The sequence below is a fragment of the Artibeus jamaicensis genome, unplaced genomic scaffold, assembly GCF_021234435.1.
Source record: "Artibeus jamaicensis isolate MK-2021 breed Jamaican fruit bat unplaced genomic scaffold, CSHL_Jam_final contig_465, whole genome shotgun sequence".
Taxonomy (NCBI): domain Eukaryota; kingdom Metazoa; phylum Chordata; class Mammalia; order Chiroptera; family Phyllostomidae; genus Artibeus; species Artibeus jamaicensis.
In genome coordinates, this window is record NW_026521843.1 from 7,995,829 (window position 1) to 8,010,669 (window position 14,841).

At 46.8% G+C, this 14,841-nt stretch overlaps 1 protein-coding gene across 1 annotated transcript; it reads left to right on the plus strand.

Annotated features, from left to right (window-relative positions):
- The first annotated feature begins 7,900 nt into the window (after positions 1–7,900).
- On the plus strand, positions 7,901–8,482 carry MSGN1 (mesogenin 1). The gene has a single exon (XM_037151744.2). It carries the CDS (start codon positions 7,901–7,903, stop codon positions 8,480–8,482), a length of 582 nt encoding a protein of 193 aa, XP_037007639.1.
- The last annotated feature ends 6,359 nt before the right edge of the window (positions 8,483–14,841 follow it).

The following is a 14,841-nucleotide window of genomic DNA, read 5'->3' on the forward strand; positions in this document are numbered from 1 at the left end:
ACAGCTGTCTGGCTCCCTAAAGCCAGCAACAGCTGCAGTAATGAGCCACCATTTGAGCTGATGACACAGGCTCGGCCCTGAGGTGCAGCTGTTCTTTAAGGCCCGATGTCTTGGCCCTCACCCTGGTCTGGACAACAAAGAGGGGCATTCATTCACTCCCCTTATTTCCAGTTCTCACATGGGGGATCCCCTACTCCTTTTACCAGGGGTGGAGTCTCTTAATTCTGCCACTTACTGGTTGTTTTACCATAAGGAAGCACGAGGTGGAGATGATACTCCTATGCACATCAGGAGTATGTTGCGAAGTTCCAAAGATATAATAGATATGAAAATCTGTTACAAACTCTAAGGCACTGCTCCTGTTGTAGTTTTCATTAAGGTCCCTTTCCCTGAGTTTAACAAGTGAAAAAAAAATTACTGAGCAATACAAGACAGTGAAATAAACTTTCTGAATTGTGCTGTCCCTAGGAGTGGTCACCGAGGCGTGAGGAAGCAGAGAGGATTTCTGCAGAAGTCACTTGGCCAGGCTTAAGGCACTGGTAGAATCTGAGAGGTAAAGGAGAGGGAGGCATATTTGGGGGAGGGACACAGCCCAGGCAAAGGCCGGACAAAGAAAATGTGTTCAAGTGACAGTGTAGAGGCTTCCTGGAATGGGGCAGAGAATGGGCCTAGGGGCCAGGAGGACACAGAGTGGGAACGGCCTTAAATGACTGGCAGAGTTATCATCAGGAGAGGTTTGGATAGCATGGAGAAGCCAAGGAGTTTCAGAGACCATCAGTCCCACACGCTGTGTTCTCTGGCTTATGTCTGTCTAACAGTCAAGTCAGAGGGACCTGTACTGGACATTCTCTGGGCTTCCAGTGCCAGGCTCAGGAGTTCTTGGACCTCTGCCGGTCTGCATCTGTCCAGGGCAGTGGTTCCCAACTTCCCTGCTTATTAAGAAAGAGATCAGCTGGATTTACCAAACCCTAGTTCTGGGAGAGCAGCCTAGGAGTCATCCTTTTGAGAGTCATCTGTCCTGTCTCCCAGGGTGTTCTTGTCCTCACGGGATTGTGCAAATGCTGTGCAGGCGACCAGGATGGTCCCCCGCATCAGCCGCCTCAGCCACCGCCTTCCTGCTCTGTCTCTGGAGGGCAGAGAGTCACCCGGTGCTCTGTCCCCTCCCCAGCTGGGGTGGAGAAGACGGGAGCTTTTTCTTCAGGACAACTTTTCCTGCCTTTTGCCTTCCTTGTTGCCCTGCCTTGAACCACCGTCCCATTTCTTCCTACCCCGTGCAAGCTGAATGCAGAGCTCCAGCAAGGACTCAGCAACCCTTATATCCTGTTTGTCAGCATCCTGCTGTCTTTACAAGAGTGAGCCCCCATCACACCCCCTCTTCCTCTGTCCCGCCCTCCCTTCCTCTCTTCCTGTCTCAGTCTTTCCTTTCTTTGTTTTTAAGTAAGTGTACTACTCAGATGCTTTGCTTCAACTTGAGGGCAACTGTGACTTTTGAGTCTTTTCCCTCTATTCATGGACCTCCTCGGTTGGCCTTGCCTAGTCACTGCTTTTAAAATTTTAATCTGTCAATATCTTTTTAAAATTTAGAAAATATCAACAACTACAAAGAATAAGAGCATCTGCCAATGACTGAACGCTTGCTGTGTCTGAGGACAGTTGTCATGAAATTTCTGTGCATGTATTAATCACCACAAGCATCCTATGAAAGTAGGCACTATCATTATCCCCATGTTATGAAAAGAGAAACCGAGACACCAGGAAATTCAGTTACCTGCTTAAGATTTCATGGCTGGTGAGAGCAGAGGGCTCCAGGTCTGAACCCAGGCACCCTGGCTCCAGGGTCTGCGCTTCCAACCATGACCCAGACCACCCCTCACAAATAAAGTCAGGTGGGGGGAGGAGAAAGGGACCTTCAATTCCTGTTACCAGAGATAACCACGGGTTAACACTCCCTCACTTTTCTATGAAAAAATGTAATTGGATCAAGGTATTTTGCAATTCTGCTTATAGAGTCTCATTAGACTATATTTCCCATATTACGTATTCTTCATAAACATGATATTTATCGACTACATAGTATTCCATCACATGGAGAGGACAGAATTTATATCATTACTCTTTTATTGTTAACCGTTGAAGTTGTTTCTAACTTTTTTACTATGACAGATATTCTTGTGCATAACCTTTGACTGTATCTGTTTAGTTCTAAAGAATAAAGGTCACGTGTCAAAGCTACTTTTAAACCTAACATGTATTCCGGAGACTTCAGAATGTTTAAGAAATCTAACCAGCTGACCCACAAGCAGTGTGTGAAGGACCATTTCCTCACCTTCTTGCCAACACTGACAATTTGGGAGGCGAAAAATGGCCTCTCCTTGTGGTTTCCATTTACATACCTTTGATTACTAGCGAGATGGACATTTTCTTCTACGTTGATTACCACTCATACTTCTTCTTTTCTGTGCTGTTTATCCATGCCTGCCCTTGTTCATCTCCCCAGTGGTGGGCTCCTGTTTTTCTTATTCGTGTGAGTTCTTCATAGACATCACCTTTGACTCTCTTACTTGTGAGAAATATTTTCCCACGTTTGGTCTATGCCTTGTGTCTGCTTTTTAGGTGCCAATTAACTTACAGATATGGAGATAGGAATTAAAAATGGTCCAAAGTAGAAGCCAGTGTTTCTGAAAATGAGCAGGTTTATCATGCAGACATCTAACCGAAAACATTTTTAGTATTCATCCCCCTACCAGGAGTTTCCACATCTTTAATCACTGGCCTTGGAGAGAGGGCTAGAGTAACTTTGCACTTTTCTGCTTTTCAGGCCGGTAAAAAACAGGGAAATCCTTCTGGCCTCAGTGCGAGTTGCTTTCAACTTTTTTTGACATGGGTATTAAAATGCCACCCCAAATACCATTGGTAATAAAGAATCCAACTTAAAAGGGGGAAGAGGTGTAAATGTAACACATGAGGTTTTTTTTTTTTTTTTTACTTTTGCTAACCAGTTGCTGAAGAGTTGAAGGCTGCAAAGCTGTTTCCCCTCCCTAGTCTGTGGGGGAAAAAACAGGCTATTTGGGGCTAAATGTTGACACGAGATGTTTTTTGAACCAAGAGGAACTGCTCATATTCTCTTGCAATAAGAATCATCCAGACATCCTGCCCCGCAGCTCCCAAGGGAGAATTAACTCCCACTTCCTCTGTTTATTGCCCTGGTTCCAGCGCTGATGTTCCCTGCCCCACACAGTGTGTTCTCCTGTCTACTACCCCCCTGTCATCAGCAGACAGGATAGCTGGACCCCCTGCCCCACCCCCCCATGGGCATATTTAGTCATATTTTCAAAAGAGAAGGAGGCTTATGTTCTGATCAGAAACTGTGGGGGTCCCACAGGGGCACAGCTTCCTGTAAGTGGATTATTCTTAGGAAAGCCACACTGGCTTGGCTCCACCTGCATTCCTTTGGAGATTTATACAGGGCTTGGCTGTGGAGTGGGTCGGATCTTGAACCCAGGTTGTCAGCATGCTTGGGGACAAAGGAAGTCATACAGATGTTTAAGACAGACAAGGAAGGCTGCTTTTCTGATGTCGCTTAGTGGAGGGGATGGCGATGAACACAGATTCAGGGCAGGGGTTTTCCTCGAGAGGAATGGCTTCAGAAGTCCACAGGGGTTTTCTCCCCCTGTTCTAAATGGTTTCTACCATTTAGCATATTTATCTTCTGTCTCTCGGCTCTCCTAGAAAGTAAGCCACATCATTTCATTTCTGTTTTTTGTTGTGTGTTATTTTGTTTCATTATCTCCCTGGCTTATCAGGAAAGTAACACAGGCACTGACTTTGCTAAAACTCTTACAGCTTATAACACAGGGGCTCTATGTCAGTAACCAAGTAGGAAATTGCTACTTTTATTTCTCCTTACTAGTTCAAGGACACAGGAAGATACTGCATTGCAATTAGGTATTCTTTTCATACCACACACACACACACAAACACACACACTCCCTTTGCCCCACAAGAATTATATATTTGTTGGTTACTTGTTAGTTGGGTGCCAAGATTGTGTGATGGAGTGAAAGGGTGCAGGTTTTTAAATTGGTCCTAACTGTCTTCAAACACTGGGTCTATCCCTTGCCTGGCAGGGGCTGGTCAGGCCAGGGGCTGCTTTGGCCATTGAGGCTGTGTGGCTGTGGTTGTGGCTGGGAATAGGGACTGTGGAGTATACGAAGGTCAGGGGTGTGAGACCCTGATGGCCAAAGACAGCTATGAAACCAGAGCACATGGAGTATCTGCATGATACGCTCTGAGTTGGAGGCTGTGAAGACAGGAAGTGGGTGCATTACTGCAGCTGACGTGGGTGCATCGGCCACAGAGATGTTGGGTGAGCTTCAGGCCTTGAAAAGAGGAACTGTGTCCATTGAACTGGAGTATCTGAGTTTCACTCCCCCTTCTTGTAAGATGGAGATGTTGCTTACCTTCCCAAAATGAATGGAGGGCTGCCCAAGACCATGTATATGGGGCTCTTGTTTTCAGCACCCAGTACAGAGTAAGCACTATAAGTACTCAGAAAAAGGAAAGTGTTCTTGTTGATATTAGTGCGCGGAAGTGTTTTATCAGTGAAAGAATAAGATATTCTTTCTAAAACTTTCAATTGTAGGAAGATATGCCTACCTGTCAACCTTACCTGCTGTTTGGCAGAAATGATCGTGTGGCCTAAAGCCAGGGAAAGCTTTAGAAAGTGGCAGGGGAGACAGATGCCTTCTGTTCAGGGGCTGTGAACCCAAAGTTGTAAAACAACCTTAGGGCATGAACAAGGGCCCCTTTGAAAACCCTCCCTCCCCACCGCCTTCCTTGTGACATAGAGTCATTCACTGGAGCCTGGCCCCTCCACTTTTTAATCATGACTTTGAGCAACTTTTCTACTTCCCCAAACCTGTTTTTTCCCTATGTAAAATGGAAATGACAATGCTACTTTCTTTGAAGGATTTTTGTAAGGTTTCAATGGGATAAATCATCCAAAGCACTCAGCACCAGATAAGTTTGTGGTTATTACTGCTCTCATCACCAGGGTAACGGCGGGTATGGCTGGGACAGGGGGGTAGCCTTCACACCACACTCTCTTCAGACCAACTCTCTACCAGACTCAGGCCCACCCACTAGCAGAGTCAGAGAAGCATTACGTGGTGCTAGTCCATCTCATCATCTCATTCAGGGATGAGGACAGCAAGTCTAAACCTACTGCATCCTCATAGCCCCTAGAGTGCCAGCACACCGGGCCGGTGTCAGGTGCTCTGTGGGCACTGGTTACTTGATTGAATGGTACCAATCAAGCAGTTCTCCCATTCTTACTGAGTCCCAGTTAAAGCTCATGTTCAGGCTTGCAGAGCACCAGAGGGACCGTCCTGCTGACGCCTTCCACTGTTCTCAGGTCTTTCAGTCAGTGGTTAAAAGCCAGGAGTGAACCCTGGGCTACCAGTCATTAGGCATTAGCTCTGGGGCCTTGGGCAAACTTCTTAAGTCCTCCGTGCCTCAGTTCCTTGTTAGTACAACAGTATTGATGATGGTAACAGCTCCTACTTACTTCATAGGGTTGTCACGAGGATTTATGGGAGTTCATCTGCGTTAAGCACCTGGAGTAACATCTGGAGCAGCCTTGACCTCCAGGCCTCTAGGCCTGTGGCACCCAACAGCCCTCCACCAGCAGCGGGGCGATCGGAGGCCCCATGCTCTGCTATCCCACACCTCCGTTTCGGCAGAACCGGTACCGCACGCCTCCTGCAGACGAGCAGGATGGACGCAGTCCTGTTCTGGTTTATTTCTTACTAGACAGACGCGGACGGCAGGCAGTTTCCTTGTTCTAAGAACTGGTCTCGGGGCCCAGTGACGCTGGGTGACGGGCCAGCAGCACAGTCAGAGCACACGTAGCGTGTTGTCCTGACCCTGGTGATAGCAAGGACAGAGTTGCCATTGATTAAGGGCCTACAGCGTACCACGGATTTGGCAGATGTTGTCTCCTTTAGACAATGAAACTTCTGAAAATGGAAGTTTAAGAAATCATCATTTTAGGAAGAAGCTATAGAAAAAAAAAAGAGTTATGGCACCTGAGAGCGGAAGAATATTCTACGGAAAACCGAAGTTCAGAGTGAGGACTGGAAGCCACTGGGAGAGTGGCTGCCACAACCACCTTGGGGCCACCGAGCTCCCGCTTCTTTCTGAGTCTCGTTTCGGTCATGCCCTCCACCCCCACCAACTGAAACAGGAAGCAATGTTCTGTTATTTTTTTCTGAAGGTAGACTTTCGGGTGTTACATGGGATCTTGGCTTGACCAGGGAAATCTTAACTGGCCCTTCTAACCTCTTAGAGCCTTGGTCCTTTCATCTGTAAAACATTTTTTAAAATAAAAATTCATTGTAATCCACGTGAATTTCCTTCGAAAGCATCAGCAGATTCTAGGCTCCCCAGGAAGAGCTGAAAGAAAAGGAAGAGGAGGGAAAGGAGAGGAAATCTCATTACATCTATTGTGTTTTATTGATGTTATTATTCTGCCAGCTGGGGTTAAGGGTCCTTTAGCTGATGTCAAAATTAAGAGCATTCATCATCACAGACTGCCTGTGTGATCTCCTTCTTTCCTGAGCCTACCTAATTAAAAAATACCACCAATGTTTTAATTAGACCATTGGCATTTCTTTTCCATAATTGCCAGGGAACCTTAAATAACCACGTTAGAGGACACGCCAATATTACTCCAAAATGTAACCCACTGTGCTTCTGATAGGAATACTAGTTTGTGGAATTAGTTACATGGAGAAAAAATAATGCTCATGGGACAAATGGGGACTCCGAGACAACCTTTTTCAAAACACGGGGTCTCTGTCAGAGCACGAGGGAAGTGAAGCAGCCAGCAGGGCCAGCCAACTTAACACATCCAGCTGCATTTGGAGCTGTGGTGGCGGAGGCTGGGGGGCTCCTTAGTTAACTTCACACTTCCACTATCCATTTCAAAAACAAGGTGTGACTCTGCAGCTGGATTAAAAAAAAAAGTCCTTCAGAAGGCTGAATGGCAGGTACGCTACAAACTCCCTGCCTTAAAGGAACTTTCTCTTTCTTGGTGTCTGTTTGCTGTAACAAATTCCAACCTGCTCAGTTAGTTAAAGTAAGGGCTTTAAGCTTCTGCAAGGCTGTTTCTGGCAGAAGGCTCTGGATTCGCTGGAACTGCTGGCCTTTGTCATTTTAGGACTGCAGACTTCTCCGCACTCTATGAAACCTAGGGAAATTTACCAAAGAGGAGGGAAAGGAGGAAGCTGGTGTCCACGATGTGTCCCCTGTGTAGCCGTCTCCCAAAAGCCCTGTGAAGTAAAGGTTTATTGTCTGTGTTGGGCATAGGAAGGAATGTGAGTTCAGGGAGGATGACCCCTTCCCCAGACCATGTTCTTTCTCCAACAGCACACTCCATCTGCCCTGGAAGTCTAGGTGGTCTTGGTGGAGCGGATGGGCCTTCTGGGGCATGGCTACTCTCCACCAGGCCCCTGGCCACCACCCCCTGGCTGCAGATCACCCCGGGTTTGTTTTCTTTGGCTCCCTCTTTAATGAGTTCCACAGGACAATGCTAAGTCTAGTTATGCAGCCTTAATTGGTTTAGTTACAACAAGATAATTCCTTTTTTCTTCTCTTTGGAGGCCTTTCTGTTTAAAGCCATTTTAGCTGGAAGATGCTAATTATCAACGAGGAGAAAGTGACACCTGAAGAGTTCATCTTTCCATCTTGGTCCTTGCTTTCTCCTTTGAACTCCCTGCGCCCGGCCCTCTTTCCCACTTTATCACTTGTCCCACCATCATAAAAGGGAGCTCTGCCTGGGCCGGGCGGCACAGTCTTCTCACTTCCAGGGAGCCTTTCTCTCTGCAGCTGTCTCGCAGGCATGGCCAACCTGCGCGACACCTTCCTCAGCCTGGAAGACGGTTTGGGCTCCTCCGACAGCCCCGGGCTGCTGTCCTCCTGGGACTGGAAAAGCAGGGCAGGGCCCTTTGAGCTGCACCAGGCCTCCCCCACGCAGAGCCTCTCCCCGGTCCCGTCACTGGAGTCTTACACTTCTTCTCCCCGTCCGACTGCCTCTGGGCTGCCCTGTGGGCATGAGGGTGCCATCCACAGGGGCAGCGAAGGCTGCAGCAGCCACGGCACTGGTGGCCTGGTAGAGGTGGATTACAACATGTTATCTTTCCAGCCTGCTTACCTGCAGGGCACTGGGGGCCCCAAGGCCCAGAAGAGCACCAAAGCCAGGATGTCTGTGCAGCGGAGGCGGAAGGCCAGCGAGAGGGAGAAGCTCCGGATGAGGACCTTGGCAGACGCCCTGCACACCCTCCGGAATTACCTGCCACCTGTTTACAGCCAGAGGGGCCAGCCGCTCACCAAGATCCAGACGCTGAAGTACACCATCAAGTACATCGGAGAGCTCACAGACCTCCTCAACAGCGGGAGGGAGCCGCGGCCGCAGAGCGCCTGAGCCTCAGGAACCTCACCAGCCAGCTCCCCTGCGGGCCGCCAGCACAGGGTCATGTTCATACAGTAAAGCCTGGTGACCTTGTTGTCAGGAAGGTTCTAAGGAATTCCCATTGGACTTGGTGGGACTGCCAGACCAGCAGGTACTTTGCTTACAGTTTTCCCAAGATTTCTCAGGAGTCTCACCTTTTGCAAAGGGACAGATTAGTGTGCCTTTCTCTGTCTGTTCAAGTCATTTTAAAGGGTCAATGATTTTAAATGCCGTTTCTCAATAATGTCAAATTGTTACAATTCATTTTCTCTCGCCAGGGCGGTGTTGGGAGCTCTTTCTGTTGCTAACGAAGCCTGTATTTTGTACAGGATCCAGCGACACCTGGATTCTTACTTAGAAAGTTCTGTGGCAAGGACTTCAGTTCTCCTGTTTTACTGCGTGTGTGTGATCGAAATCCTGCCTTTCCTTGCACAGGGACCCAAAAATCTCTTAAATGCAGCTGGAAGGAGCGTCATGGTAAGGTCATAGGCAGACAGGCCATGGTGAGACAGAGTGACAAGCCTAAAGGCCAGCACCTCCTCTCCAAGGGAAGGAAAAGAAGGCTGGGAAAGCGGTGCAGGGGGTCGGGGTGGGGCGGAGGAGGCGGCGGAGGAGGAGGTGGGGGCTCAGCACCACCAGAGGGGCCTGAAGCAGGGCTGCGAGGGCGGGAGCTCCCCTGCCTTCCCGTGCCAGGACTGGCATGAGCATGACTTCACCGGACCCTGTCCCGTACTCCTTTCTTGAGTGAAGAGATTGGTTTAAAAAGGAGTCTGTGCCCTGGCTGGTGTGCACATTGGATTGAGTGCTGGCCCATGAACTAAAAGGTCACAGGTTCCATATCCAGTCAGGGCACATGCCTGGGTGGCTGGCCAGGCCCCCAGTTGGGGGTGCAAGAGGCAACCACACATTGATACTTCTCTCCCTCTCTTTATTCCTCCCTTTCCCTCTCTCTAAAAATAAATAAATAAAATCTTAGGTGAAAAAAAAGGAATCGGGACTATTTTAAATCTATAGAAAAGTACAAGGGTAGGGATTAGAGCCCAAGTCTGCCTGTAACCCCTCCAAAAGCATTTATTTCTTCACCCATGGCATCTTCCCTCCCCTTCCGACCCCCCCCAATCACCCTGCGTGCATCCACACACAAACATGCACCCCCCTTTTCTGTGCCTCATCTTAGGGGGTCACTGTAGCACCCTCGGTTTGGCTAATCTGATGGCACATGGCATCAAGGGGGCTCTGAATAGAGGAGGGTCTAAAAACCAGTAGGCTTCAAGGCTCCGTATTTCCCCCTGATTATTAAGCATCTACATTTGTTTTTCAATGTTTATGTGTCTTGTATTTTTTCTATTGGTGATTATTCTTATTTTTAGTGACAAACTGCAGAGGCAGTAGAGATAGTCACAGTGTCGAGATTCTCTACTTAGTTCTTTGCATAAAGCATACAAATAAATGACATTTTTGAAGAATACCTTTAATTCTGTAATCACTTTTTAAAAAAAACTTGGCAATATATAGTAAAAGACCTTCCAAGTTAACACGAAAAAACGAGTATTCTGTAATGTAAGTACCATTATTACCTTCCTCTTATAGGTGAGGAAATGGAAGTACAGTCCCGCCCTACGTCACACCTGTGAACATGTAGGGGCAGCAGAAGTCCAATCGATGCTCCCTAGTCCAGGGGCTGCAAAAGTGTGTTTAATGAAGTCCCTTTCCATTAATATTTAGGTTGTCTTTTCTTTTATTACAAAACAATGCTTTAATAAGCATCACAGACAACTAGCTTTACACACTGATATTTTAATAAGCCTGAAAAATGTCCAGAAATGGAATTCCTGAGTCAGAATGTATGCACACTTCCAAGTTAAATAGATTCTGTTAGATGGCTTTTATAAAAGTGTGTAGTTACTTACCCCTGCTCTGATATCATGTGACAGAACCAGCCCATTGTTCCCACTGGATATTATCTTCTGAACATTTTCTATGGGTGCAAAATGGTTACATTATCCTGTTAATTTTAACTTCCCCATGTACTATTTGAGATGGGGCATCTTTTTAAGTTTTATGTTACTGTTGTTCATTTTGGTTCCTTTTTTATATCTTGCCAGTTTATGTTCATTGTCATTTTTCTATTGGTTACTTACCTTGTTAATAATTTGGGAGAGTTCTTAGTACATTATATGTGTTAAAAGTATTTCCTTCTGATCTACCATTTTGTTATCATCTTTGTTTATGGTGTCATGTTTATGATTTTGATTATAATATCTTTTCCTCTTTGAAGCTTTTCATTTTTTTACATGATCAAATCTCTTTTATGGCTTATGTATTTCTTCCCTTTGCTTATTTTTTTCCCAGCTCCAAGGCTGTCTGAATGTTCAGATTTTTGTGGGTATTTTTGTAATCACTTATCTATGGGTCTTTGACACACCTGCATGTATTTGTCTATTTTTGTGCACAGAAGGAACCTAACTTTATTTCTGATTAGGGTATTTAAGACTGAAGAATATCTTGTCATCGGCGGTCAGTGCATTGTGGGCATAGTCGCTAAAATGTCATCTTGGATATACAAACCTTCATCAACTTCTCGTATTTGTTGGTGGTGTTTTAGAGAAGAAGCTAGAAAATGTTGGTCAATATCAAGATTTTCTCTAAGGGACTCTGCCCTGTGCATGTATAGATGTTCATGTGTACATGTGTTTGTGCCTGTGTGTGTGCATGTACGTGTGATGTTTCATGTGTAGGGGGTGGAGGATAAGAAAAGAGAGTAATATGGGGAAGGGAGTGTTTAGCATTTGATCAGCTTTTAGATCAATTGTTATTTCCTTGTCATTTTTCAAAGAGTGAAGAAACTCAAATGCTCTTGACTTTTCATTTTTTTTTAAGTTCAAGCATTAAGAATAGTTTATAAATAGCTTCGGTAAATTTGGTTGACCTGGGCGATAAATGCTGTGGATGGATTAGGAGGTCATGTCCTTACTCTCGAAAGACCCAGGGAAGCCGACTAGCCGGGCTTGCCCTCAGGAGGGAAGGTGCCCACCGGAGGGGAGGTATCTGGAAAGCCAGGAGGTGGAGACAGAGTCCTGGGAGGAGGCCTCTCACCCAGGGCCTTGCCTGGAAAACACCGCTGCACTCAGCACTGCTGGGCTCTGCACCGATGCACTCTGCACAGCTACTTTCTGCACTGCTGCACCCTGTACAGCTGCACTCAGCACCACTGGCCTGAGCACAGGTGCACTCAGCACTGCCGAACCATGCACAGCTGTAGGCCTCCTAGATTTCAGGGTCAGCCCCTGGCCTGTCCAGGTGAGGAAGCTGCCCAAGAGCCTCTGGCTGTAGCGATGCCCGGTGAAGTCGCCTCCCTGTGGGCAGGATAGTTGGAACAGGTCCCTGATGCTTCTAGGGCACACATAAAACCAGCTAGCCTGGGCGAAGCTCGAGAATAGGAATAAGTCACTTCTGGTGCTTACATAGGGAATCACAATTGGTGTGTGATCAGTGTACTGTGGATGGAATTTTTATATTTTTAATTTCACAGGATCCTCCAAACAGTGGGCCTTATCAGTCCCATTTTGAGGATGAGGAAACCAAGGTTTAGGACAGAGAAGCCATGAAAAGTCACATGATCAGCTAGTGGCATGTGGTTGACTAGTTGGCCAGTGAGTTTGGCCCTAACTCCAAAGCTCGCTCGGGTCCTGCCACAGAATCCCGCCACCACCTGTCTCTTCCAGCTGCCTCTGAGGACATGGCTTGTAGCATTGGTGCCCTGTTCTGAGCGGTAGGAGAGCACTGGGCAGCTCTTCACTCCCAGGGCTTTTCTCTACATCTCCATCTCTTGGACCCTGACTTCTTTCTCTACCTGAGCCATTTCAGAAGGGACCATTCATCTTGTCCTTTAAATTAATTTCCCTTTGAACTTCTGCATCTGCCCCCAACATTTCCAGAAGTTCCTTTCATTTCCTCGCTGGTGCCTGGAGTCCTTCTTCGTCCACAGAGAAAACCTGACTTCTGTTCACCTGTGTTCAATAGAGTATTCAACAATTCACACCGGGCGGAGGTTGCTTTGTTCTTACAGTTTTGGCCACATTAGCTGATTGGGAGACACACCAGAGTAGAGGTGGGGAGATGGTCCATGCACACACTCACCTCTCAACAGAGTCACACTTATGTTCACTAAGGTAGATTTTTAAAACAGCAGCAAAAGAAGATGCCCATGTCAGTGAAGTCCTGTTACCATGGTTCAGTAGGTCCTGTGCCTGCACCCAGGGGACACTTGACTCCCAACAGTTCCTGCAGGCGCTCCCTCCCGGCTGCAGGAGAGAGCCCAGCCCGGGCCTGGCTTTGACCCTTGGCCCTGACCCCTGTGGTCTGCCACAGCCTGGCCCACTCCTCCTGTCCAGAGGAAGTTGCAGATGAAGTGTTGAAGCTAAAGCAGTGCCTCTCAGAGCACCCAAAAGGACTTGATCTTGATGTTTTTGTTCTAGAAAGGCCCTTGAACTCTGAGTTGGGGTGGAAGCAAAAAACATTGAAGGAGGCTGGGGAAAAGGACAACGATTTATTCTGTCTTTTGAGTTTGAAAATGGTGAGCCCTCCCTGCCTTATCTCCCCTCTCAAGTCCTTCATTTGAATGAACTCTGTTGACTTCTGTTGCCCTGCATTAAGTTAAGTGGGGAGAAGGGCAGGGTGGAAGGTCCGGGACCTGTGGGGGAGAGGAGAATGCAGAAAGCAGCACCCCGGGCCATTCCCAGCCCTCTCAGCAAAGGTTGTGGTTGGATTCATCTTGCAAAGTGTCAGGCTCAGGGCCAAGGGCTTTCTATGCTTTTTCTCCTTTCATCTTGACCGATAACAGTAGGAGGTGGCTATTATTAGCCCATTTTGCAAATAAAGAAACAGTCTCACAGAGGCCACAGCAACTCGCCCAAGGTCACTCTACTGGTGCAGGGCCCAGGATTCTGGCCAGGTACGCTTGACTCATTCCTCTGACAATACCAAGGTCTCCGTGCCAGAAAAGCAGCAGCGAACACCAGAGCCACAGAGAAGTCTCTGCATTCAGGCCTTTGCCACTAGTCTGTGCTCTTGCTCCGTATTTGCATTGAACAAACAACTCATTAGCATTTATGTAGATCACAGCCGATTTTAAATTGTGATTCCCTTTCAAATCTTCTGCCACAAGGTAGTGAGCATGGTCTGTCTCTCTCTCTCTCTCTCTCACCCACCTCCTCTCAAACAAACAAAATAGAATTTTTTTTTAAAGTGCAGAAGTTTTAAGACAACTTTTTGGCATTTGTATACCTTCAAAGGTGTATAAAACCTGATTTTAGAAGTACCTGTTCTCAGGGACTACAGCTTACATACCTTTTTCTTCAGTTCTTTTAGGCACAAAGTGACAAAAATTAATGCAGCAATAATTATAATAATAATAGCAACTAATATTTATTGTGTGCTTACATTGGGTGAGGTACCATTTTAAGTAATTTGCATGAAATAACTATTTTAACCTCTACGAAGTAAGAAATAACTACATAACAACCATCTGAAAGACTAAAGTTGTCCCCATTTGATGGATGAGGAAACTGAGGCACAGAGAGGCGAACACTTGGTTCAAACCCCAGCCCGGTGTGGTGCACTAATATACCAGGAGTGTCTTTCTATTGCTTTAGTGATGACGAAGCACTTTCCATACGTTATCCTGTTTAATTCTCACCAGTGCCTCACCATAAGGAGGAATTACATCTGTCTTACAGATGAGCACATTAAGGCTCATGGGGACAAAGTATTACAGCTATTAATAAACGACAGAGCTGGCACCAGATCCAAAATTTTAAGCTCCTTAATCTGGCTCTTTCTAGCTCAACTGTGTGGTCTCCTAGGAACTCCAGTCGTGCCCTACATCTTGTCCCCACAGGCATCTTCATAAAGACAGAACGACGGGATGTGTTCTAGGGCCTGTTTCTGCAAGGTGGGTTTTGCATGGAACCTGTCTGAATTTCAAATCCAATGGGTGTGCACACACAAAACGGTATCTGCATGCACTGTACAGAGGTGAAACCCTGCACCTTCGAACAGAATTTTATTCCTCTTCGTAATTCAGAAATTGGCACCCCCTAAGAGACCTCTGTCACTACTTTTACTACCTAGCTACTTTTTAGCAGAGAGAGCTGATGACATTTAAGTAATGTAAGTTCCAGAATGCTCGCAAACATCACAAAGCCTGATGCATTCTGAGTGTCCAGCTATGTGCTGAGGACTGGCCACTGGGACAGCAGTGAGCAGACGGTGTGGTGATGGTGGAAACCCATCCTGGAGCACTGACAGTGTGGAGACAGGAGTCCATGTCA

Excerpts from the sequence above, each read along its gene's own strand:
- MSGN1 (XM_037151744.2), top strand. The coding sequence starts at position 7,901 with ATGGCCAACCTGCGCGACACCTTCCTCAGCCTGGAAGACGGTTTGGGC.